General features: G+C 41.0%; 1 protein-coding gene across 3 annotated transcripts; it reads left to right on the top strand.

The window, feature by feature from the left end:
• The first annotated feature begins 540 nt into the window (after positions 1-540).
• nbr1b (NBR1 autophagy cargo receptor b) lies at positions 541-27,613 on the top strand. Of its 3 annotated transcripts, none has more exons than XM_019858639.1 (23): positions 541-782; positions 1,829-1,891; positions 2,341-2,359; positions 2,463-2,482; positions 4,150-4,335; positions 6,414-6,491; positions 6,579-6,811; positions 9,442-9,567; positions 9,666-9,872; positions 11,062-11,221; positions 12,652-12,735; positions 13,244-13,429; positions 13,536-13,658; positions 15,408-15,483; positions 17,238-17,348; positions 19,451-19,621; positions 19,830-20,075; positions 21,116-21,317; positions 23,551-23,796; positions 24,104-24,189; positions 24,294-24,366; positions 26,831-26,924; positions 27,247-27,613. In XM_019858639.1, the coding sequence occupies exons 1-23, from the start codon at positions 681-683 to the stop codon at positions 27,418-27,420; spliced, it is 3,066 nt and encodes a 1,021-aa protein (XP_019714198.1). In that variant the 5' UTR covers positions 541-680; the 3' UTR covers positions 27,421-27,613. The 3 variants fall into 3 exon arrangements, with proteins under 3 accessions (XP_019714198.1, XP_019714197.1, XP_019714196.1); XM_019858638.1 differs by having other exon boundaries at positions 542-782; positions 2,460-2,482; positions 13,539-13,658; XM_019858637.1 differs by having other exon boundaries at positions 542-782; positions 2,460-2,482.

Genomic DNA, 27,613 nt, shown 5'->3' with positions numbered 1-27,613 from the left:
GAAAATTGCGTTTTAACACAACCAGTCAATTTATTGTTGCAATTTTCCTCCTGAATCTGTTTGCCATTATTTGAGGATTTTTTTTGTTTTTAATCGATCTTTACCAAAAAAAAAAAAAAATTATATACTCCAAAGTTTTAATTTAGACATTCAGAAACACATTCACTTAACACTATTGTATGTTAACTATTGGGTTTGCACTTTGCAGTGTTGTTTATTTTGCACTATATTCGGTACTTCAATTAATTTCTAAGAATTTTATTTAGCCAAATTGGATCATCGATTTCGAAAAGGGTTTTCGTGATTTGCAGTGCAGTTGTGCACCACGGTAACTTGAAGCAAAAACAAAATTGATAAATAATAATAATATAATTAAACAAACACCTTTCTGACAGTGTCCAACAAAACGGAGCATTTTCTTTACAAATGTTTATTAAAATAAAAATACGACAAATAAAAATGTTCTTTTATTCTTCCTGGCATGAAACCAAAGCGGCGCTCGTTGTTCCGGGCAAAAGGTGCAAAGTGGGCGTGCCCACGGTGCTGATGTAAACACAACATACGCCTCATCCTCTTCCTGGATCCAACTGGCGAGATTAACCCCAATCGCCCTTGTCTTGCCCGAGAAAACGCTCGTGGCTTTCAAATATATTATGTATTAATGCGGAAAGAGTGACACAATGGACTTCTGCATTAACGTCAAAGTAAATTTCAGGGGAAATTCCAGGAATTTCCTCCTGTCGGGATCCGAGACCAAGAGCTGGGACTCGATGGAGGCCATGGTAAGCTAACAGGACAATTGCCGGGCCGCACGCAGCAGGTATCAGCTCCGACATTTGTTTTCTCCGCAAATGGTCGCAAAACCTGCCGGACGACATTGTTATGACCCAGAGGGGGTTTGAGTTATTGTTTGAGAAAGCACAAACCCTGGCTTCTCAAAAAAGAAAAAAAAGGAGCAACCGACCCACCGTATTCATATTACATCGCAGGATATTGTCTTGAGAATTATTGCGAACGTGCAGTCTCGTGAAATTGTTGTTCACGGAAACGATGTTGACCAGCTCACCTCCACTAACTACTGGTAAAATTTTAGCACAATAGAGGACAAACATTGTTTTGGATAACGTTACGACGAAGTTTTTGTTGTAGCATTCCCAAAATAGTATTTAAACACGAGAGGAAGATGTTAAGGCCAATATTAGAATGTGAAAACAAATCCTACTATCTACTTTTTATTCTAAAATGTACATGACCTGAACTAACACCTACATTCATACAGACCGGAATTATAGCAGACAAACTTGGCGTCATCATGCTGACACCGACATGAAAACAAGGGCTCAGAACAGTCAATGCATAATAGAAAACAATCTCTTCATATGAATTTACTCAATAGCTCGCAGAAATCTGCTCTGGCTACTCTCCAGAGTGACACAAAATATTCACCAAGCTCATTCTGTTACAATGCAGTTCTATACCATTTGTGAACTGTAACCAAAATAGTAAACATACCCGTATCGTTAAATTAATGCCAGTGCAAATGACAATGGATCATTATTATCGTTGTAAAGGCACTACTTATGAGAACTCATGTAGTGAATGTACTGCACTTGGTCTGTGTAAGTGTTTTTTTGTGATTTGTTTTTGCTGCTCTGCTCCTTAGTGTTGTGACATTTCTCTGTCTTGATATGGTAAACAGTTGTTTTTCTGCCTTGGTTCTTGGATCTTGCTGTTTCGATATCGTGGAAATTCACTCTTCATAGCACTGTTAAGAATGTCAAATGTGGCTTCGTACTGACTGAAGTGTGCGCGTGTGTCTCTGTCACAGGTTAAGCGTTCCTTTAGCTTGTGCAGCCTTCAACTGACCTATTTCGACGAGGAGAACGAAGAGGTGAGAGATTTTCTCTTCCTTTAATCAAAACATGTCACTAATGTACATGAAGAAACTTCGAATGAGCTATTTACTGATACCTGTTTCCAGAAAATAGGATACCGCAACCATGTTATCTGACAGGTTGCACTGATTTGGGTGCTTTTTTTTTTGCTTTTTTTCAACAATTGATTTGGCCTCAAAAATGAGAGAATTGGACCAGGTCTTGACAAATATGTTTGTGTCATCATTCAACGTCACTCTGAAACAAACATGTCACCCAAAAAACTGAGGATTGAACAGGAAGGAAATGCAACCTGGCCTCTTCTTGTTTGTCGTAATTTTCACGAATTAAAACATATTTAGCAAATAAAAGGTTCAGTTGCCCCTCGTTTAACCCTTGTGAACTATCATAACTTATTGACTGTGAATCTACCCATTTACAAAAAAAAAAACTTCCTTTCTGATAGGTTTCTATTAACAGCCAAGGTAAGAAATTATGACACCCCTACTGAAAAAAAACATCCATATTCATACAAATGTGCACATTAGGTCCTATTTCAAACTATCCTTTCTGTTTCCTTTGCAGTAGAGTACGAAGAGGCACTCAAGGTATGTTTCACCGTTTTAACAAAGTAATTCAAAATGTGCAAAGCAAATGTGAACTGTACTCTCAATTTTACACTGACCGCTTTTTTCGAGACGGGTCAGGCCACAGCCCCCATTCTCAGCCCCTCGTCCCCACGTCCATGCAGACCTCAATTCTCCACTATTGTCAGCCCAGAAATGTCATCATTTATTGAGACGCCTATTTGAACACACACGGAAGAAAACTGTAAGTGACTACTCTTGTACTATTGTTAATCTTAAGAGACTTAAAACAATGACCGCCTGACTGGAGGTGACTTAATTTTGTGCAACTTGTTTACACTTTTGTATGTGTCTTCAAGAGCAGACTCGTGTTACTTGGCCGGCTGGATGACTTGAACATCAAAAGCGGAAACTGCTAAATCTATTTTTTGCGGCTACTTTGTATTTTATTGAATATTAACGATCATAGCAACAGAACATAACTGTATGACCGAGAAGAATTGGATTTTTTTTTTTTTTTGGTGGGGGGGAGGGCGTTTAGAAGTTGTTAGTTTTTTTGGTAGTTGGAAAAGCATGTCCCTTTATCGAAGGCAGTCGTCAAAATTGCTCACTAGTAAGAGCTGCTGTTGTAAATCAGCATAGAGAAGTGTCAGAGCTATTGTGGTTAAATTGTTGAATCTAAAATTCGTTGCTTGGACATGATCGTCACTTTTTTGTTTTCCTTACATAGATGCATCTGCATGGGAGAGGATGAGCCGTGGGGAGCAGAGAAGCTGTTTTATCAAGGATATGAGAAGAAAGAAATCTTGGGAGCTTCAAAATGTTCTTTCATGATAGGGAAGGCATGTGGAACTTTTGTAAAAATAAATAAAGCTATACTAACATTAAAAATGTAAACTGGCGTGTCTGTCACTGTTCTGCATTATTGTTGTTTGAAATAAAGCACCTTTTTTTTGACTTGGACTGGACAGCTTGAATTTGAACACATTCCGTTGTAGTTTGTTCGGCCGTATTTCACTGAGCGGCGAAGCTTTGCAAGTGCGTGCGCAGCTTGCGTCTGTTTTTTTCATCAGCGTTCCTTCAAGGTCACTGACGTTCACAAAGATGTTCGGCAACAATTTGAATGGTCTCAAACTGTTTTTCTTTTCTCAAAGAACTTTTTAACATGTTCAAAATTTGATGGAGACAAGAAAAACAGTTTGGAACCATTTCAACTGGTAATGTCTGGCGAACGTCTTTGCAGATGTTTTGCAACATTGAACGAACCCTCACAAAAAACATTTGCTACGTGCGCACACACTTGAAAACCTTCGCCGCTCAGTGCGATCCAGGCTTTCGGCGATTGGAAAATAAACCTGAGCATTCATAATTTTAGCTTGCACATTTCAAGAATTTTTAAGTCCAGTATTTTTATATCTGATTCCAAAATCATGAACAACTTGAATGGCAAAAGGAGAGTGCAGATTTGCGTTTTGAAATAACTTTAAAATCCGTATTGATATTATATTCAAAGTAAATTTTATTTTGACCAGCATTTGGTGGAAATGGAACATATTTGAGAATTGACAGCCGCAGGGACGCTGCGATGAGTGGCTGAGAATGGGGCGCTGCAAGTCGGACTTTCTTCCTTTTTTCCTGTGTTGCAGTTGAAAGCCAAAGGGACCAACATTTATGTTTGTGCTTCACAGAGTGCAGCAAGGCAGGGAAATCGACTGCACATGAATGTTTATGAGACCCGTGGTCAACCAGCAAGGATCTCCACTGGCAAGGCTGGCGCAGAGCCAAAGCGGGGCTTCAGACCCCCTCAACACTGTCCCACTCTTGCCCAGGTGGTCAGTCGCAAGGTTCAGGTGGCAGTGCCAGAACAGGGCATGGTAGGCACCCACTTCCAACACGCTCACTTGCTTTTTCACTCATTTTAGACATTTCTTATGTTTTGTACAGTTTAGGACAGTCTTCAGTTTTAAGTTTAGAAACTGTGACTACCTTCCCACTTCAGAAAAATTATATTCTTATCCAACTGTGGAAGGTTCATGTATGAATACTGTTTTCATATCCAGCCATCTCGTTACCTCTGCATCCCGCGTCCTGGATGCATAAGTTTCCCGCGGGACGCACAGTTCCAAATAACGTGCGTTTTTGGGACCCAAGGAAATTTCTCAGTCAAAAAAAAAAAAAAACTACGGCAGGCCTGAGAATTTCACGGTAACGATCGTTACCAGTCGTGTGTCGTTTCCGTAGCGTCATTTTGACGGTACCGAAAAATCGTTTAACCATAAAAGTCACCGCACACGAGTTGACTGTATGCGATGAAATCTCTCCTGTGTGATCAACGCGATTTCACTGTGCCTGTATGTGTGTTTGTGGTGTGGTGTGTGAGCGTGTTTCTTCTAATTTACTTTTGTTTTCAGTGTTGGGGGGGACGGAACAGATAACGTTATGTGCGCATGCGTGTTGCTATTTTAGTCCGCAAACTGAGGAATCTCGCGGATGAAAGTTTGAGATGGCGGCGAAAAAAACTCACAAAGGTCTACTAATTACGACATTTAAGAAATGGGAATGCCAGTCTGATTTTTCGTATGAATCATCCGAAGGGCGTATCACTAAACTCACCTGTGATGTATGCACAGAACACGAGAGCGAGATACGACGAGAGGCACGATTACGAGGCAAATTGGTCATTAGATCTAATTGCTATGAAAAATATTATGAAACAGTCTTGATTATTCTATAATTTACTGGTTGTAGCATGGTAACTTTATGAATAAAACATTCGTCACAAGGTGTAGTAATGCTAATGTTAACTGTTGGTAGAACTAATGATGACGTGTGGTAGATTCTTTCATCAAATTGATAGTCGATTACACATGCATCGTCTTGGGAAGAGGATGTCAAGCCATATTAAAACTTACGAGTAAATTAATCTTTGCAGTGTGAGATTGGAAAAAATACTCTGATTTTGTGGAATGCTGTATTCATGATGCCATATGAGTACAACATATTTTGATGCTTTTTTTTTTTTTTTTTTATTGAGTAAACCTGGAGTACACAGCTGCTGATGTAATGTTCATTGTTTATGCATAGTTTTAAAACATTTACCCTTGAAACATTATACTTTTGAGTTTCAGAATTCTTGATTATGAATATCAGTCAAAATAGAAAAATGGGTTCCCATGATGTACGTTTACGGAACCCAAAATTAGTTACCGTGGTTTCCCATTCGGTAATCCGACGGAACCGAAAAACAGTTGCCGTGAATTTCTGAAATCCTCAGGCCTGCGACTGAATTATTTAAATTTTTGCAGCATTTGTTTATAATTGTATGTATATGTTGTTGTTTGTGTTATTATCATATGCAATTGAATAAGTAGACCATTTCAGAATTAGAAATTTGGGACTCTCCAAATGCATAATGGGACTCATACTTTTCTGATCAGCGAGTCCCTGGGACTCGCTGGGGGTAAACTGTAAAATTATCACTGCATATCCCGGACAAAGGTATAATTTTGTTTTCCTAATTGGTTATTTTGAGTATTGTATAATTTGGATTGTCATAAACAGTTTTCAAACCTGATATTCACATCAGAAAAGTATGATGCTGAAATGTAATTGGGTCAAACAGTAGGCGTGTGGAAGGGGTGGGTGTGTCCAAGACATCTTGCGTTATGGATTTGGACTGGGGTTTTTCAAGACAAAGGAATTTATCAACAACAATATCAAATCATTCACACAATGGTCCAGTTACTATAAAAAAGCCAACAACACTTTCCTGAGTCCATCTTCATTGTTATTTGGCAAGACAAGTCCCTGATTTCATTTTTATTTTATTTTTATTTGTTTATTTTTTGGTTCTTTGGTTTCCCTTTGCTGGTCAAAAATGACTTGAATCGACTCTGCTTATGGCAAGTGAAATTCCATTAATTATTGTTTATTCCCTTGCATGAATTAACAGGTGATTATGAAAGAAGTGAAAGGGACAAAAGAAGAAGATAAGACTCCCCCAGCTTGGTTCACCTCTTACATGGAGAAAGTAAGCGTGACTGGTAACAAGCACAAGTTTGGCTACGTGTGCCACAATTGACCTCTTTTTGTTTTCCATCTCCTTCTATACCACCAGTTCAAGGATCAGGTGGTCCGTGAGGCTGTGGAGAAAATCTGCAGGGAGTTTTCTGGACAGTGCTGCATCCACAAGCCTCTGAGTGGAGTAGGGGGAAGTAGAGGGGATGCAATTGCCGGAGCTGCCGTGGTGCCTGAGGTTTCTTCTTCTGCCCTGCCCGGAGCTCCGTCCTCTTCCACTCTTCCCTGCTCCTCCTGCAGGGGACAGACCACAGGGGGAGGCTACCAATGCAGGTACTGTGGGTGTTGTCAGCTCTGAACTGACTTTACTTTTCTCCAAAGGCTTGCTGTTAATGTCGGGTGCCTGGTCATCATTTTGTTTTGCCTCATTTGGGAGACTGTCGCAACATATTACCGTAATTTCAGGACTATAAATTGCTACTTTTGTCACACGCTTTCAACCCTGTGGCTTATTGAATCATCTGGACTATTTAAAGATTTTAACAACGGCCGCCAGGGAGCGCTCGAGCAGAAAAGGTAACGGTGAGACGCTATCATGTGTCACAATGAAAATAAATGGCCATTGGAGGGCGGACTTCACCTGTGTTTTGAGCTGGACTGCAATCTGAAAGCTGTGTGGCTGGGTCTATGACAGACTTGACCAAACACAAATTTTTTTTTATGAAGGCTTCATTCACGACTCAACATCAGAATTGTACAGCATTAATAAAATAAAAGACTGAGGTATGTCAAATGGGACTAACAAATAGAAAAATACAAAAATAGACAATAGTAGTGGCTTGTGAGCCGGAATGTTGTATGTGCTGAAACACGCGGAAAACAACTAATCTCCCCTGCTTCACGGCTGTTCACACGACCCACTGTGCGACACCGTTCAAACTCCCAAATGACGATATTTTACTCTTAATATCAGTTGGGTTACAATGGCGATTGCAGATCCATCAGGTCTGAGTAAGCACAGATCAGCGTTCGTCTCCCTTCACTTCGTGGTCCAAGTCTCACGAGATTCCCTATGAGATTATCCAACGCTCCTTTTAAAGTGACAGTGCTCCATTTATTAAATGAGGCAGCATTCACTACAACAGTCACAGTATTGTTCACCTGGTTACATATGCCAAAAGAAAACCTCACAAAAGATAATGTCTTGAAAGTTGACACGAAAGCGTGTATGGTACAAGGCCTAATAAAGGAATAGTTGACCAAGTGTTACGGCATGGAACGGTGCCTTTGTTTTAAAATTAAGCCAGCCGTGTGAGTGCTGTTTTACTGCTGTCGTGCTGCAACGTGAACAGGCAAAGAAAAGTTAAGGCTAAGTTATTAAACGTTGAAACCTCTTTCTGTGTACCGTCTTTCTTTGCAAATATCTCATGTTACAATATGGGCACCTGCGGCTTATAGACGGCTGCGGCTTGTGTGTGTACAAAATCGTTTTTCCTTTAAAAATGTCGTGGGTGCGGCTTATAATCAGGTGTGCTTTATTGTCCGGAAATTACAGTAGGTGCATTAGGCAGATTTAGTGTGCGCAATGAAACAAGCCATTTTCCGGTGTCTGAAGTTGTTTTGCCCAATGCACTGACCGGCATTATATCCACCTACTGGTGGGCATACCTTTAGCGTTCTCATTCACGGCCACACTTCCACATTAATGTCTGCATGTCTCAGTTGCGTCTGCCTTTCCTATATATATAAACAGCGTGCCTACATAACATCAGATAGTCAAGTAGAAAGCTCATCGAAGTCACACCTCAAAATACACAGATTTTGGAACTCGGCGCCCCATCCATTTTGGAGAAAATTTAAGACTTTTTTTTTTTTTTTTTTTTTTTTTTTTTTAGCCATATCACGTGATCAAGGAGAGTGTTTTGATAGAGGCACAGGTGGATGCGTCTCATTTTCAAAAGAAAACTTCCTGCACTTTTTAATGACAAGTACAATGTATTTTGACTTTCTGCTATCAAATGTCCCCTGGACCAGCACAGGTCCACTGCCCAGTGGTTGAAGACCCCTGCCATAGGAATCATTTTCAACCTAAATACCTCAGACAACCATACTTTAATTTGATTACTATAATACAAAATAGCTTTTACACGGAGATTACATTTTAATTTAATGACATTTTGACATCACGACTTTTCAAGTCATGGACAAATTATAGTTGCACAGTCATAATGAACATAGTTTGCTTCAAAACCTGTTCAAGACTTATTTAATTATTTGTTCAACCTAAATTGCAGCATATAAAGTTTATTTAAAAAAAATTGAACATTACATTAATTAAGCCAGTGGCCCTTACCCCGATGTCTTTTCACACAAAAGTCAAATCCTTACCACTCATGTGAGTGACATAAATTAGGAGGATGAGCCTGTTAATCACAGCACACTTGTTTGTGGAGGCTTGCAGTGATGAAAAATAAAACCAAGTTCATTCTCCACCTGAAAATAAGCTCTGAACCTATTCTTCATTTTTGTCCAGTAGGTCCGACCTTCATTCAGACATCCAGACAGACAGACACAACTCAAAGAAACTGTCATTATGGTTTCTACTTTTACTGATTTGGGTTTTGCATCACGTAATGGCGAGAACTGGTTTATCCTTTGTGCTCGTAGTTTATATGGCCCAAAGGTAATATAAGTGAGAGGTTCTGGTTCAGACAGCTTGTTTTTTTGGCACAGTGATTCTCATATGTTGTAATGCACTCTTTAAATAATGTGCGCATAGATATTTAGTATGTCTATCAAACCATATGCATTGTTATTCATGATTACCGGTACTCTTTTTACGATTATTACTTGCTGCTTGACGAAGTGTCTTCATGATTTATTAAGTTCTAGCTAATCTTTCTCCCTTTTTCTATCTATGCACTCTCTCTATTTTGTATGATACTTTTTTTTTTCCCCAACAGCGTGTGTACATCCTGTACTCTGTGTGAGCCTTGCAGTTTCTCTCATGATCCTAGTCACAATTTGGTGAGGGCCAGAACTCCACTCTCAATACCAGAGCATGGATCGCCTGCCCCTGACCATAGCAGGTACAAAAAGAAAGACCCGGGGAGTTTTCTGTAACATTTCAAGTTTAGATGAATGGTCCATATCTGCTTACCATCACTTATGACTCTACTGCGTTCAGGTTCTACAGGCGAGGTGACCGAAGCTTCCGGAAGGCTGAGAAACAGCGTCTGAAAGCAGAAAAGCGCCTTTTGAAGGCTGAAGTGAAAGAGATTCGGAAACAGTTAAGAATGGAGAGGCGCGGCATCCAATGGAGCTCCTCCCAGAGAGATGGAAGTTCTTCTCCTGTACTTCTTCAGCCTCGAGCCACTCAGCACAACAGCCCTGAGTAGGTTGCTGTAGATGTGTACCAAATCACCGCATTGTCGAAAAAGTCACATTTCTTGCATCACATGTTACGAACGACCTGGATTGGATCTAGACTCAAAATGAAATCTCACAATGTCTTGAACAAAAATTTAATTTTCGGAAAGGCATATGACAATGACACATTATTCAAAGCAAGTTTTGCGTTCGTTTGTTTTTTTTTTCCTTTCTGGGATTTGTTTTATTTTTCCTCATACCAAACAAACTTTAAAAGCTTTATTCAGGCAATATTTCCCGACACATTAGCTTGTCTACTTCTACAGAAGTAATACTGTAGAAATCTATCTTTTTCTGAACTGATAATGTGAAAATAAAATGGAAAAAAAATGTTCCTTTCATCAAAGCATGTAGATAGACTACTGTATCTACACACAATCCTTTTTAATTTAGAATTTCAACAATTTAACAGAATAAAATGCGTCATCAGCCTGCATGCTTCTGGTGATGCACATGTCTGTTGCCAGCACTCCGATGGTCTTTTCTCCTGTAGAGTTGGACAGGTAATGGAAGGTGACTTGGAAGTACATAGCATGCGTCATAAGTTTCCAGCGTGTTGATAGATCACAGCTTCTGCAAGAAATGTCTTTTTCAGTGTGATTGATTCTGTCATTGTCATCCATCGGACTTCGTGTAACATTGGAAAAAAATTGTTCCACTCATATTGTTCTTTACTGGAGTTAAACTCACTTGTCACTTTTAGAAAAATAGTCCCGAGAGGTGTCAGGAAAAGTCGCTTGATGGCAACATTGACTGCTTTTGCGAAATTGTTCCTCTCCGTACGCAGGCATGCTTTTCGTGGAAAAAGTGCACCTCACTGGGGAAGTGCTTTGAACAAAGAAAGAAGCAAAAAAGTTTGGGGTTTTTTTTTCAAAAATTGTTGCGACAAATGAATTTGAATTAATAATTAAACACAATGACTCATCCAGCTATGAATGGGAGTAGCATATTTATATGTCCATATGTTTAATCAAGCACTAACAGGGTACTTTCTGCAACTTTATGCAAATTGTGGACATATTAGCCTTATGGACTGAGTAATGTACATCTAAGTGCACATAAAAAATATATATATAGATGCAAACTGATTAAACCACCTGTTCGCCTGACTAAAAGACATGCAAACTCTGAAGTATTATTTCATTTGTGTTAAGGCGACCAAAGCGCCCCTGCCCTCTTATGGTTCCATCCATGACAGCGACATTTCTAGATGAGAACCTTCCTGATGGGACTCGTCTACGTCCTGGAACCAAGTTCATCAAGTACTGGAAGATGAGAAACACAGGAACAATGAGTTGGAGCTCTGATACTAAGGTACCATTGAATTATTTTCCTGCTGTTGGGTGTGCACATGATCTTTTGGATTTGTTTTATATATCGTTCATCTCTATAGGGGTAGAAGTGGCAGTAATAGTGCAACAAGTGTATTATCATGGATACATTTTATTCTCCAGTGCCCTGATCCCAGCCTCGAGAGCTGGTCCCAGTCCTTGATTAAAGGGAGGGTTGTATCAAGAAAAGGCATCTGGTGTAAAAATGTTGCCCAAAAAGTTACGCGAGTGACTTGACATGGCAAACCGGGATGGGGGGAGATGAGACTTGAGGGGCAGGGGCAAGTTTTAAATCTTATTGTGGACAAAATGAAATTTCAACTACAAGTAGATGTTAGTGAGATGGTAATCCCCCCCAATACTCATTCTTCAGATATTGCTCCTGTCCTGCATCCCTGCATGTACATGACTTGGTTCTGTATGTGGTGTAAGGCATGCAACAGATTATATTAGCGCTGAACAATTAACTGCATTTGCATTACACCGTAATCACGATTTGATAAGACGCTATTTCCACGTGCAACGGAGGGGAAGTGGGAGGACGAGACGGGGTGAGCGGGGAGAGACATCATCGCTGTCAATAAAGCTTTCCCCGTGGCCGTGGGTGCACGTAATTTTTCGTGAGTTTTCCGTTTCCTGAGACCATGAAGAATATCCAATATGCGAGGTTAAAACAAATGAACAAAAATAAATACATAAATAAAACACCATGCTGCCGTACTGTGGGAGTGGAGAACCGTGTGTGCGGCTGATAAATACTCTCTGTGCTAAAAGAGCAACCACAGCAGTCTGATGTGTGCCGCGCATGTAAAATAAAATCACAGTGGTGAATTGGATTAACAAGTCTGTGGTGTTTGCACGCAGGCGCTACCAAATGGTGACGTAAAATAACACATCTTGCGGTCAAATGATTTGAAAATGGAAGCGCTCTGCTAAATTGTCATCTATTTTGAGGATGAATAGTATGTGGCCAGATAGTGTGCTTTGTCTGGTTTCATGAATGAACACTAAAACAGATTAAATGATTATTGCTCGTCATTTATGAGGTACTGTAATATTTTTTAATTTCCTGAAGGAATTATTGTCTGCTTTCTTAAGAAAATCACATCCGACCCTAATGACCTTAGTAGATAAGGTCAATGTCTGAATCCGTGCATTTTCCTTTACTGTGCTCAGCGACAATCGTCAAAAAGGAAGACCCATACTCAATGACATGTAAATTTAATCTAAGATGCATAAAGTAGCTGGGATATAAGGTCATTTCTTGTATGTACAAAAGGATTTTTTTGGGGGGGGGGGGCAATTAACCATTTGCAATCATTTTCTGTTCATTCCCATTGAGTAATTTTTGCATAATTGGAAGTACAAAACAGTATCTGCAGTGTTTCAGTTGATATTATTTGCTTCCTGCAGCTGAAGTTCATGTGGGGAAACCTGGCAGTGGGATCCGGGGATCGTTGGAGAGAAGTATCTGTTCCTTTCCTCCAGCCTGGACAGGTGAGAACCTCAGGGTTCTTTTTTTCATATATACAGTACTTCCATTCTGTAATCAGTAAGAACTCAATCTGGAGAATTCTTCACCAAGGCCTGATTCATGGTTTCCTTTGAAGCAATGAACTCTCTTATTCTGTGCTGCTAACTTCTTTGAACTCAATTTGTCCCCCCCCCCCACTTTGCTTTATTTCTGTAAGTACTCAACTCTCAACTCAATTGTTTTTAAAGAGCACTTTAACAACCAACACTGTGTAAAGTGCTCTATATGGAGCAAAAACAATTCACCCATACTTACAATTTTCTTCACATATATTGTTTTAAAGTTATTTAATACCGTATTAGTAATGCCACGAGCTACTGTTTGACGGCGATGATAGGTCAAAATTCCCTAAGGAACATTGCACCTCTTTGCGATACGAATGTTGTATGTGCCATGATCCAGCTTGAAGCAATTTTTTTTCCCCCCGATATATTGTGCAGATCTACTACACCTTGCTCTCTGTATGTTCAGGTTGGTATTGTGAGTGTAGCGTTATGTGCGCCGTCTGTGGAGGGTTCCTACACCTCCCACTGGCGTCTTGCCCATGCTGGAGAGCAATTTGGACCCAGGGTTTGGTGCAGCATTGTGGTTGACAATCTGGCCCCTGCCCCCATGATGGCCGACGGGATACTCGTTTCTCCGTGTGTCACACCACAGGTACGAAAGTGTAAAGAATCACTTGCATGTGAGTGAAATAAATCCTTCATGATGTGAACGTATCATACCAGTGTTAGTGTTAAAGTAATACTGCATCAATGCCCAGCAGGGTAAAAACCCATTGCAAAAGGATGGAAAAGCATGTGCAGCCTCTCGAAAGCAGCCTCCTCTTTTAGTAGACAGCGGGGAAGAATACTACATCCCCTCCGTGGACCTACTCACTGCGCAGGTAATGATCAATAGTGATTAAGAATGACACTCAACTTTTATTTCTAAGGATGTGCACCTTCCCTACTTCTTAGAAAAAAAAATATCAAAACCTGCTTCTTTGTCAGAAACTATCTGTGGAACGACCTGAGAATGTCTCATAATGTTTAACCCTTTCAGCGACGGCGCTTACTACAGTGGACAACTTATCATGTTATCAGGTTACAGAGTGCATGAAAGGGTGAAGGCTGAAACTGATACATATCAGTTGTGCCATTCCTTGAATTGTCCAGACATTCTTCCCACCACAGTTATTTTGGGGTAATGCCAAATTGTCTCAGATAATTTAGGCCAGGGGTGCCCAACCTTCTTTGACCCAAGAACTACTTTTCAAGAAGCCAACTTCTTACCAAGATCACCCAGTTCAGTGTCAAAATGGCAAACCCACACACCTTTTCCAACCTGCAATAACTAACTTGACAACACTTTTTTGTTGTTGTCATACAATTACGAGACATCACATCACTCTCTGCTCCTCTCTAATGCATACAATCAACACGAGCTGGCACGTCACGCATACACGCGCACAAAGGCATGCCAATCTGCATGGTGAGCAAAAGCCACAACTGACCCTAATGTTAATAAAATAGTAAAAATTAACTAGATACAAAATGGGTAAATCTCTGAGTGTGAAAAAAAGTAAAACTTTGTTTACCTTAGTGGGAAACCTGACACCGGGTTGTGGATGCAGAGAGACACTTTTGTAGCGCATAAAGCCAGTTTTGCAGGAAGATATCCTATCGTAGCTGCTGTGTTGGCTCTCTGCGGACCATGGCTTGCGCCGTAAATGAGACTACAAAAAGAAAAAAAAGAGAATGCATACTAGAACATCTGAACTGTATTCTGGGTTAATAAGAGGCACTTTCAATTGTTGTGTGTGCGGAATCCCATTTAACAAGACTTCCATTGTGGTTGAGTTATCCGGCACACAGCTACACACAAATCTAAGTTGATGTGTGGAAAACTTGGCATTTGAACAATGGTCTATCAATTTGCCCGATCCACTGTCCCCTCCTCACATTTTAGCAGCCGTTTTATTTTGTCTTCTGAAGGGGAAATCCATTCCAACTTTAGACTATAGGCTGTCATATATAGCGCTTTCACAACACCTCCATCGCAGTTTTAAAATCTCTGCTGTACACATACAGCACATTTGACAATAAAGTTGTATTCAATTCAATTCAATTCAATTAAAACATACTTATGACCCCAAACACTGCCTGGCTGAGGAAGTTGAAAGTAATGTATGCCTCCAGACCTGAACCCAATTGAGCACCTGTGGGTCAACCTCAAGCAGCGAACAGTACAACACATAGTATCGAGCATACAGCCGTCTATACTCCACATGTATCAGGCGAATAGAAAAGGATTCTAATAACAACACATGCTGCTCCGATGAATTCCATGCCAAACAGGATTGATTTAGTGATAGGTAACATTTCTTTTTACTTGTAAAAACTTTGATGACATTATACTGTATACCTCATTTGGAGTTTATCTCTGTGGAAGGCCAGTTACAGAATTGATTGTATATCTTTCTTTTTCTCATGACTGTTTACAGGTCAGGATCAGATTTTATAAGCACATCTTTGCTTCACACAATAGAAAGCAACATGAGATTACAGTATTACAAAGGAAAAGAGCCGAATGACGTTCGCATTCTTCAACATAAAGATTCTACTTTTGCATCTAATTGCTTTGCATCCCTCAGGATCTTCTGTCTTTTGAGTTGCTGGACATCAACATTGTTCAAGAGTTGGAGAGTGTCCCGAATAACACCCCAGCTGGTAAGAAGAGTTGGAATTCATGTGCGTTGTTGGATCTTCAATATTACTTGTTTGTTTCGGCCAGGGGTCGGCAACCCAAAATGTTGAGAGGGCCATATTGGACCAAAAAAACCAAATATATCTGGAGCCGCAAAAAATTAAAAGCCTTATCATGAACTCAACACATGCTGTATGTATCTGTATTTGCGATATTAGCCTACGATCAAGTCAAGTCAAGTCAAGTCCAACTTTATTGTCAAATGTGCTGTATGTGCAACATAGAGCACAGATGAAATTTCTTCCCTCTCAACCAGAAAACAGGACAACAAGAGGAGCCGCTGCGGGTGCCCGCGCCGCCATCAACATGACTAAGTTGGCTACAAATACACAAACATTAATAATTAAATGTTTTTCCCCCCTCCAGTTCATCCTGTAGAGCAGGGTGCCCAAACTTTTTTGACGGAAGATCTATTTTTCGATCAACCACCCTCCCGCGATCGGCCCGTTAACGCACACGCGCGCATACGCACACACTTACACACGTATGCCGCAATGAGCAGCAGCCATAACGGCCGCTAAGATGAACGAAGCACGGGACGCACCTTCGCAGCGTTCTATTGTAGCTCACATGTGCCGTTTAAAAATGCTTCTCTCGGCCGCCCAGATTCCCATTCTTTGCAAGTAAACTTGATGAATTGTACAAGAAAGGCTGTTTCATTTATTTTTTTTTTTTATTTATTGACAACAGCCCCCTGACTGACATCCCGCCCTGCAAATAGAAATGTGTGTCGCAGGCTATGACGCAAATCCTCGTTGACGAAATGTTGAAATTTAATATTTATTCGACATATTTTTACAGCATTGGAAAACATTAATGTTTGTGTCATGTTTGTCCTCTTATAGAAACCATATTGAAATAAAAAATATATATATCTGTTAGAGAAATCTATGAGCAAAATTGTATCATGTTTAAAGTTTCATTTAATTTGGGCACATCTAAACGTTTGGGTGCGTATCCAGCACCTCCGAATGCCTGTGCACATAGGCGCCGGCCACCTGGCCGGAGGGCTGTTGAAGTCCACAATTAGCACGTCAATGCAGGTGGGCAATCACAGGGGAGGGGGCGAAACTCGGTCACAAAAGGGGAATGAATAATTTGGGAACAGCGGTTGAACAACAAAAGACGAGTTGAGAACACCCGTCGCGCCCAGGCGACATTTGTCGTCCGCAAAGTCTGCAACATGTTAATTCGATGTAGACCAGACAGAAAAGGCGCCAACGTACTGGTGGTTCAAGTTTAAAAAACAGGTAACCAATCACCACCGAGGGGCCGGACCGGGGGTGCGGTATGCAAATGTCGGGGGCAGTGTTTTCCTTGTATGTTACAATAAAAGTCGGAATTGGCGGGAAGGGAGCTCGAGAGTGTGATCATCGGAGCAACTACCGTCGTTCGCTCTCAGAGATCCCCTCCCGCCGATATTGAAGACAATTTTCCTGTGTGCCGAGTCATTTCTTTAACTTTGTCCGAGAAAATCTCTGACAATATCCCTCCCCCATCTTTTTCCATTTTCAAACATTTTTGAAAAAGCTCCATGAGCCACTAGGAGCGTGCTAAAGAGCTGCATTCAGCTCTTGTGCTGCAGGTTGCCGACCCCCGGTTTAGGCAAATAAGCTAACGATTTGTTAACTTTACAGCGATGTGATATTTAAGCAGAAAACTTAACCTGACCTGATTGATCAGATGATCAACCTCCTTCCTTCTATCTTCCATGCAGACATGACTCCCTGCATCTCCCCTCTTCCTCAAGATGGCCACCTACAGGACAAAAGTAGCCCTTCTTTGGGACTGATTCAAGAAGAGAATGAAATCATCAATAGCATCATGGGTAACTCGAATTAATCTAGTGTTGTAACATGTGCAGAATGTGGCTTGGCATTGTCTTGCCTCAATATACAGGAGCATCCCTGAAAAGGACATTGCTTGGATGGTTGCATATGTTGCTCCAAAATTAGCCCTGAAGAAGAATCGAAATGTTCCGGACAATATACTCCTCCGTAACAGAGTGCCTCATCTTGTGCATGCCGTTATGTACCTTTCAGCATTAATTGTTAAAGGTACCCATGTCATAGGCACTGACACCCCACCAGACTTAAAAGATGCTGCCTTTACAACTTTGTGCTTATAACAATCCAGATGATCCTTTTCCTCCTCAGCCCCGAGGATATGATGATGATGATTTCTGACGAAATTTTGAAATGCGGACCACAAAACACTTTTCCTCCTTGCATCAGTCCATCCTATTTGATGCAAGGAAGAAGCTGATGGCATTTCTGGGTGTTGTTGATATACGGCTTTCTCTTTGTATGATCGTTTTATCTTGCATTTGTAGATGTACTGATGAACATGTTAACTCAGGGGCCCCCAACCTTTTTTGCCCCACGGACAGGTTTATGTCAGACAATATTTTCAGGGACCGGCATTACGGTGTGGCGGAAATAATACAACAAAATAATATGGTATGAGCTGCATGAAAACTGTGGCGTTTTCGAAATATAATAAACACAAGGAGCGTCTAATCTGGCCGCAACACTCCGATCGCTATGGCAATGTTGAATGCCTTCAAAATACGATACAACGCAAATTCAAAGTGCATGAAAATGACGACTCACCGCAGCACCGAGCTTGATTTTCTGCAACCAGACGGTCCCATCTCGGGGTAATAGGAGACAATGACACCTCAAGTGTGTGGTTTATGTCCAGTCTACTTCGTAATTTTGTTTTTGTCGCCGTTGCTGCAGAAACCCCCCGCCTCACACAGGTAAGATGTCGGAAATAGCAACAGTGCTATTGTGGCCATCTCAGAGTATTCAGCCATAACTTTAATCCAGTTGTCTCGAACGTACTTTTAAGGCCGCCGTCATTTGCGATCTCCAGCAGGTTTTTTTACTCATTTTGCGAGCTCCCGCGTTTTGTTTTGAAGTAATCGGTCACGTGAAGGAGAAGCGTGGCTTGACGTGTGTCAAGCGTAACACAGACGGATGTAACGGAGAATCCGGTAGTTTTTCAAAATAAAACATCTTTCGTATTCCGAAATAAATAAAACGGAATTAAGGCAAGTTCTTTCTGTGCGGCCCGGTACCAAATGCCCGGCGGACCGGTCCCGGTCCGCGGACCGGTGGTTGGGGACCCCTGTGTTAACTGACAATGGTTTTCTGAAATAATTTTCAGATTTCTCCAGATTCTCTGCGCGTTTAAATGATATTTGAATCTTTTTATCATATTTGGACGATGAAATCCCTAAATTCCTTCGAATTGTCCATTGAGAAATGTTGTTCTTAAACTGTTGGATTCAAACACATGTGGCAAAACATGAATTCAGCTCCATGCTGTGGATGCTCTCAACTGGTCATGGCTTGTGCTCTAAGATGTGATGATAAAACTGTCCCCAAAAAAAGTTTACAAGAACATCTTAACTTTCAGTTTCAAGAAGCTAAACACACAAAGACAACTTCATATTCCAGATCTCGGATGAAATAAATAATATTATTATAACTGTAAACTGTCAGGCGGCCCTGTGGTCCAGTGGTTAGCGCTTCGACCTCACACTGCAGAGGTACCGGGTTCAGTTCCAGCTCTGGCCTCCCTGTGTGGAGTTTGCATGTTCTCCCCGGGCCTGCGTGGGTTTTCTCCGGGTCCTCCGGTTTCCTCCCACATTCCAAAAACATGCATTGCAGGCTGATTGGACACTCAAAAATTGTCCCTAGGTGTGAGTGAGAGTGCGGATGGTTGTTCGTCTCTGTGCCCTGCGATTGACTGGCAACCGGTTCAGGGTATCCCCCGCCTACTGCCCGAAGATGGCTGGGATAGGCACCAGCACCCCCTGCGACTCTTGTGAGGATAAGTGGATTGGAAAATGAATGAATGAATGAATGTAAACTGTCATGAGAGTTATCTGTGAGTAATCTGTAATTCTATATGTACCCTCAGATGTATCTCATGGTGTGGGTTCTGGTGCTGAGGATAGTGGCGTACCAGCACAAGAGGAGGGGGAGGAGGATATCAGTGGCACTCAGTTTGTCTGTGAAACTGTGATTCGCTCATTGACCTTGGAGGAGGCCCCTGACCACACGCCGATGAGAGCATCCTGCTCCGGAGCAGGTAAACAAACGTGACAGAATGTATCAGGACGGAAATTGGCTATTTGAATGTACAGTGTTAATATCCTGTTGGTTTTAGTTTCTGTCAGTGTAAAAAAAAAAATCTCTTCTTATATGCTGTATTATTTATGCAAAGAAATTGTTGCACTACAAGTAAACTGAGCTGAACTTGTGCTCATCAGTCTGGGTGATATTTTGCTTGCTCACAGTGGTGCGTCCGGCAGCTCAGATTGGCTCCTGTGTGAAAAGTAAAGCTGTGAAACCTGAGAAAATCTTGGATGGTTGCCACAATCCCTTGAAACTACCAGCTATTCTGAAGTCTTCCTTACCAGCACCTGTGAAAGCCTCCATATCAGCTTCTCTTTCGATGGTCCCAGCTCAGGTGGCTGGCCCCAGCTCAGTACCAATAACGCTACCCTTGATGCCCTCCACACGACAGGAGTCCACCACCATAGGTGAGTGATTGAGTACAACTTGCATTGCGTTTATAATGGATAAAAAAAGATTCAGATTAATTTCAGAGTAACTTTGCGGTTAACCAACAAAGTTGTCCAAACTATCTCCATTCACACAGATCTACTAAAATTAATGTTATGCTGTAATATTTAAGTGCAGCATTAAGTAGCAGCCATTTTGGCTTCACACGTGTATTTTCAATAGCCACAGACATTTTAAATTCAGTTTGTAATCCAATGTGTTGATTAAGGTAAGTCGTGTTGAAGTGTCAACACACCCACCTTGAGCAGCAAATTCAGCAACAGCGTTCCGCCATTGTTGCTTTTTATGGGACGCACGTGCTTAGACGTATTTGCACGTCCATTTTCATATTATACATTTAATTTCATATTTAGCTGTGTGTGGAGTTACAGCAATATGACAAGTGGTTGCCATCTTTGTGGAATTTTCTAAAAAAAACATTTAAAATCCTCCATTACAAATACATTAACATAAAAAAAAACCAAACAGTTGACTGCTAAAGTACATAACCTATTCTCTTCCCACCAGCAATTTTCCATTTATGTTAGTTAAATCCAGTTTCTAGGGCAAGTTTCATAAGTTTTGGCCTGCCCGAACAATTGGTGGATAGATTTTTTTTTAGCTGAAACTTGTTAGCCAATCGGAGAAGGGGATTTCCTGAGTCGAAAGGGTTGAAGAGAACATTGAGAAATACTAGTTTTAGCATTTTACTCTATTTCGAAGATTTTTTTTGACCAGATTTTGGAAAAGTGAAATCACACAAAAACATTCCTTAAAAGGGCCATATTTTCCAACACAGGATTTCAACCCCATGTCCGATTTTCTAAATTCTTGTTGCGTTGTACTAAGGTTGAAGTAGCCATTTCAACCAAACTTAGCATTTAGACAGACTCATTTTGGGGTAATTTCATTCCTACCAAACATACTAAACGAACAGATTTCTATAGTTATTCAAGGTTTTGATGTTCCATGATTACTCCCATGTCACTTAACATGCTTTTTCAATTTCCTCACACAGGTGAAGGCGAGGGTCCGCACAATGACTGCGCGGATGGGCAGTCTCAACGAAGGGAAAGTGAGAAAGAACCAGAGGTACAAGTAGGATTGAAGAAGAAAGAGGGGACAAGGAGTCGCTCTTCTTCAACCTCGTCAGAGGAATACATCATCATCCTTCCTGACTGTTTTGACACCAGTCGGCCACTGGGGGAGTCCATGTACAGGTCTGTAGGCCTATTTAAAAAAGGAATTTGCAATTGTCGAAAGAGTTACTTTGTGTCTATTTTGTTCAAACTGGCAGTCTGACTTGGCAGTACGTTAGAAAAGTCATCTGTAAAAAAAAAAATAAATAAATAAATAAATAAATCAGGCCTCCCTGGCCCAATCTTGTGTCTCTAATGTGACCCCGTGTGGTCAGGCAAACACAACCAATCAGAGACCAAAGGCGTGGCAGACAAGCTGTCGATGGTTTGCTGTGCACTTGAAGGCACACCCCCACAGTCTTGGACGAACATTTTAACTCGGGCTTCAGTAACTTTGACGAAGCTACAGTATAGTTTGCGTAGAGGTGGGCAATTTCTCCAATATGCGTATGACCTATTTTAAATACCTGCAAATAGCACCTATAAAACGAGACGCATTGTGCTTGATATTTCAGTTAGTGACACCATCTGCATGTGCTTTGTGGATTAAACGCTATCTACTTGTTCCATTTTTACCGGTTAGCACCACGCAAAAGCCACACAGTCCTTTATTAAATTCATCGCTCACATGGAAAACATTGGATGGGTTCTTTCTTCCATTTTAGGGGATTGACATTTACCCCTGCTGTCGACTTGACATTGACGTCAGAGTGCCCACTGGACTCGCTTTGTGAATGTCACGGCTCACCTGTTATCTGGGTTTGTTTCATGCAGCGTTGGCCATGCGAGCCTGAGGGAACTTTTATCATGAATTTCAGCCGGCAGCAAGGGGCAGGGCTGGCTAAAAAAAAAGTGTGTGTGTGTGTGTGTGTGTGTGTGTGTGTGTGTGTGTGTATATAAGGACCCTGACATGGATGACAACAAGTGGATTTATATGCTTACCATAATTTTTAGACCACTTAGTGCAGTGGTGTCAAACATACGGCCCGCGGGCCAGAACCGGCCCCCAAGGAGGTTCGATCAGGCCTTTCACATTTAAAAGTGAAAAAAATGTATAAAAGACACGGAATGAATATTTTTAATCAGGTGCGATTCATGGAGTATTCGCTAGGGGACACACTGTTTTGATCAGAGTATAAGACAACATTGTTACAATACAGCAGACGCTATCAAGGACATATGAATACTTTATTCTTTACACATTTAATAGCACTCTCCTTAGTTTGTAAGGTGTAGGCATGGATTAAATTTAGATTTTATATGCATGTGTAAATGGTTTAAACATTCCTTTCTTTATGAATCTCATTTAATCTTAAAATGCATTACTATATTTTTCAATACCAATTATTTGTTTTGTGCCTTTGTACAATCAGTGGGATCAGTTGCAATGCATACATGTGAAAGATCAAAGTAATTTGGACATTTGTCTCAGGGAAATCCAAGGTGCTTCTTGAAATGTTTTGTAAAAGATATGTTTCATTAAATTTCAATTTTTTTCCGAATATCTTGTGCTTCTTTAGACCAAAACAAAGGAAAGACATGTTATTTTGGTTATTTATAACAGAGTATGGTATAATTTTAATGGTCCGGCCCACTTGACATCGACTGAGGCTGTATGTGGCCCACAATGTGAAATGAGTTTGACACCCCTGACTTAGTGCATCGTATTATTAGACGCAGTATCTTTGTGAAGCATTGTATTTTAAATAGTTTATTTTAATTATACCATATGTTTATTTGATAGATTTAGTGCTTTGTATGCTAGTTCCAGACCGGACATGAAATATCAGGTACTGCCGCATGGTATGGTAATTCTTCTTCCACAAATACAATATTAATCAGAATACAGTCAAACCTCGGTTTTCGAACGTCTCTGTTCTCGACCAAATCGGTTTTCGACCAAAACTTTTGAGTTTTTTATGCGTCGGATGACGACCGAATTTCAGTTCTCGAACAAACTGAGTGCACTTGAATGCGTCACTTGACTCCTCTCTCCTTCCTTACCCGAGGAATTGACGCTACCTCGTTTAGCGTTCCATGGTGAACAGACGTGTTCAATAAAGATTTTTTTTTAAAAAGACCGTGGTTTCGGTTTTCGAACAAATCGGTTTTCGAATAGCCTTCTGGAACGGATTATGGTCGAAAACCGAGGTATGACTGTACCATGTTTAGATCAATGGAAGGTACATAGAACATGTTTTATTGCAAAGAAAACATTTGACCTGCGTTCCCCGCTTCATCAAAAAGAGTGACCATATGTTCCAGTCCAGAACACCTCATAGAAATACATTTGTATGCATTCTCTATTCCTCAGCTCTGCACTGTCTCAACCTGGTGACATCTCAGCCAGTACCTCCGCAGATCCTGAAATCCTTACCTGTGAGCACCCAGGTGCTAACTCCGAGCAAGATGGCAAGGCACATAACATCACAGCCACTCTGGGGACAGGATCATTGGGCAACAGCAGTGCTAACGACATGCTTTGCACATCTCAGACACTAGATGATGAGCCATTGACACCTGAGGTGGTGGCACCACCTACAGCCATACTTACATCAAGGTTAGTATGTATGCTGGTATCTGGTGGTGTATTGTTCCCTTTGAGTTGGAGGAAAATATTACTTCATTGACATTCCATTATTTTGCTTTGGTAAACAATTTTAAAACTTTCGAAAAGCCCAAGCAATGAACCTCAGGACACTCCACAGGAACACCCTCGGTTACATTGATAAGTGCAAGCGTATCTCTCATGCTGTGTGAGAAAATGGAATTGATTGGATGCTTATGATATCCAGATTTTGCAGCTCTGCACATCACGATGGGACTCACACATCGTGTCAATGTGGAATTGTTATTCATATTCACAGTCCAGAGAGTATTGGAGAATCAGCAGAAGAAAATGTTCGAGCTGGGGAGGACACAGAGCGCTCGGACCTGTACAAAACGGAGGATGGTAATATTTTCAGCGGAATAATTCACAGCATTGAAAGATGAAACGGTCATATTATGATATAGATGTACTGTAAGTTAAAGTTTGTGTCTTGTCTTTCACCCCAGTTGCTGAAAAGAATCAGACAGAAGGATCAGAAGCCACTGCAGACACCGAGGTAGACTGCTCTGAGAATCCCAGGTGAGAAATGTATGCAACTTTTTCCCAGTATTGGGGGTTTTGTAGAATTTATTTCTAAAATATTTTTATCTTGCATTATATGGTATCAAACACAACAGAATAATTTAAAAAGTTCTCATCTGTCTTAGTATTTCTATTGTTTGCTTTCTTCAAAATCCTGAAACGGTCATATTATGATATAGATGTACTGTAAGTTAAAGTTTGTGTCTTGTCTTTCACCCCAGTTGCTGAAAAGAATCAGACAGAAGGATCAGAAGCCACTGCAGACACCGAGGTAGACTGCTCTGAGAATCCCAGGTGAGAAATGTATGCAACTTTTTCCCAGTATTGGGGGTTTTGTAGAATTTATTTCTAAAATATTTTTATCTTGCATTATATGGTATCAAACACAACAGAATAATTTAAAAAGTTCTCATCTGTCTTAGTATTTCTATTGTTTGCTTTCTTCAAAATCCTACAAAAATCAGGAATTCCAGCACATTTTCTCCTTCTTTTTTTTTTTTTTTTTTTTTTTTTTTATAAATGCATCGTGAACCATCCTGTTCATGGGAGGGGCTTGAAAATGAGCCATGCATTTTGTCCTCTCTACGCATGGGCAATACTGAGGTTCCATGACAACCAGGAGTTGGAACTAAAGAGGTTTGAGGGGGGAAAAAACAATAGTCCTGACCCTAGAGTGGTGGATCTTTGCCCAGCCTATCTGGCATGGGTAAAGAACTGGGTCTGAGTGCGGTTGTATGTTAATTAGCGCCACTGTGTGTCAAAATTCAGAGCTACTTGCTCACAGACACATTTACGAAATAACAAAAAAAGTAGATCTGTGCGGGCTACAGATCTACTTTTATGTTCAATTTCACTTGCAGTGGGTGGGAAGACACACTGGCTTGATTTGAGGAAAAATGTGTTTGTTGTTTTCACCATTTCAATGTGGGTTAATTATGCTGGGCCTTTGTCTTGAACATTTTCATGCAGTTTGCGTACCTGAAATGTGAGGCTCACCTTCAATCATGAAATAAAAAACAAAATGATGAGCCATCCAATGCTCCCTCTAAGCTGTGCGCAATCGGTCACTGCTCTCACCGTTTCAGCGCACAGGACATTAAAAAAAGTATACCAAATTCCTCGATAGAGGCTATTCGGTCCCCATATGACCACTGTCAGTGTTTGTTCCACATTGCCAGCCGTAAGTCAGATTCGTTAACGGTGAGAGTTGAACTGCGCCAAAGCTTTCCTTTGTCACCCATTCTATTCATAACCTTTATGGACAGAATTTTTAGGCATAGCCAAGGCGTTGATTGGGTTTTGGTTTGGAGGCCTCATTATTGGATCTCTGCTTTTTGCAAATGATGTGCTGCTGTTGGCTTCATTAAGCTGCGATTTTCAAACTCTCACTGGAGTGGTTTGTGTGAAGATCTTGGTATTAAAATTAGCACCTCCAAATGTGAGATCAGGAAAAGGGTGACCTGCCCTCTCCAGGTCAGGGATAAGATCCTGCCCCAAGTGGAGGAGTCCAGATATCTTGGGGTTTGAAGTTCACGGGTGAGGAAAGAATGGAATTGGGACATTGACAGGTGGATCATCTGCTGTTATGCAGACTTTGTATCGGTGCATCTTGACAAAAAAGGAACTGAGCCAAAAGGCGAAGCTCCCAATTTACTGGTCGATCTACCTTCCTACCCTGACCTATGGCAATGAGCTGTGGGTCATGACCGAAAGAACGTGATCCCGGCTAGTTTCTTTTGCCGGGTGCCTGGGCTGTACTTTAGAGAGATGATGAGAAGCTCAGTCGTCCGGGAGGGGCTCAGAGACGAGCCGCTACTCCTCCACATTGAGAGGAGCCCGATGAGGTGTTGGGCATCTGATTAGGATACCTTCTGGACGCAACCCGGGGTAAGCGGAAATCAATGGATGGATGGATTGTTTAGCTTGTTCAAGATTGCGGCGAGCTGGAGCTGACTCCACTCTGGATTGGTTGCCAGTCAGTCACAGGACACATAGACAATCATTCACATTGTCTCTGAATGGACACTTAACCAACACTGTCTAGACAATCAAACAGCTGAAGCAGTAAAATATCAGTGACCAAAAAATTTAATTAATTGTAATAATTGTGCACATGCAATAAGTGTTATTTCTGCATGATTCCAATCATTGTCATTTTCATAGTAAAAAAATAAAAAATAGCAAATTTGTTCAAGAACTGGCAGGGTAAGAAAAGAAAACTGAGGTGGTCTAAGACACAATATACGTGTCTAAAAAGCATGTTGCCTTCTACTGCATAAAAAAATATCAATAGATAATTCACTTTGCGGCAGGATAATTATTTATTTATTGCATCATTCAGCCTCAAAATCTAAGCATGAGAGTATTTTTCTCAGTGTTACAAAGAATTTCAATTCTTCTCCTTGAAGTGGAGTCAATTTTGTCACATTTTGGATGTTCCATTTTTATTCTCTCTCATCAGGCATCCAGGTGTCACCACTGACCTGGTTAAAGGCGCGCTGTCAGTTGCTGCTTCTGCCTACAAAGCTTTGTTTACAGGACAAGGCCCGACACAGGTACGACCCTTTTTGCATGATTTTCCAAACTATTGAAATTTCTACTGAGGTTAAAGTAAATACATGAGAAAATACTAACATTTAAGACACGCTAGACTTCTAATTGGCCATTACAGCATGATGCGCTATTTAAACAGAGAAGGTTTTTCTGCAATGTTTTAATGAATGGGCCGTATGTGGGTGGAAGGTGGTTTGAACGAGTCTTATTTTTGAGTGCTGGACTGCTTTCTGTTCCATGACAGAGCTCATTTCCAGCACGGTCTTTTTCTTTCGATAGTGAGTAGCATTTATCTGTGATTGATCTTGATCTTTTTTTGTGCAGCCTCCAGTAGACGAGTCCACACAAGAGACCATGATGGCCGTGCTTGTTGAGATGGGATTTGGGGACAGACCACTCAACCAGCGTCTGCTGAAGAAACATAACTACAACCTGCTCGACGTCGTCAATGAGCTCGTTCAGTTGACCGACAATGACTGGTACTCTACACGTTACTGACCAGCGAGAGCATTTTGGAACGATGACAAACATGAGGATAATAGAACAGGAAGCAGAGATCAAAAAAGTGGGGGTGTGGGTAGAAGATAAAATGGCATATCTTTGTATCATTTAAAAAGACTTTCCGGTCACGGAATAGCGGACTCGAACCTTGTTACGCCACAGAATGGTTTCTCCCAAGACTCATGCACAA

This window comes from Hippocampus comes, unplaced genomic scaffold (genome assembly GCF_001891065.2).
Source record: "Hippocampus comes isolate QL1 unplaced genomic scaffold, H_comes_QL1_v1.1 scaffold187, whole genome shotgun sequence".
NCBI classification, from domain to species: Eukaryota; Metazoa; Chordata; class Actinopteri; order Syngnathiformes; family Syngnathidae; genus Hippocampus; species Hippocampus comes.
This window is presented reverse-complemented; position numbering and strand designations above follow the sequence as displayed.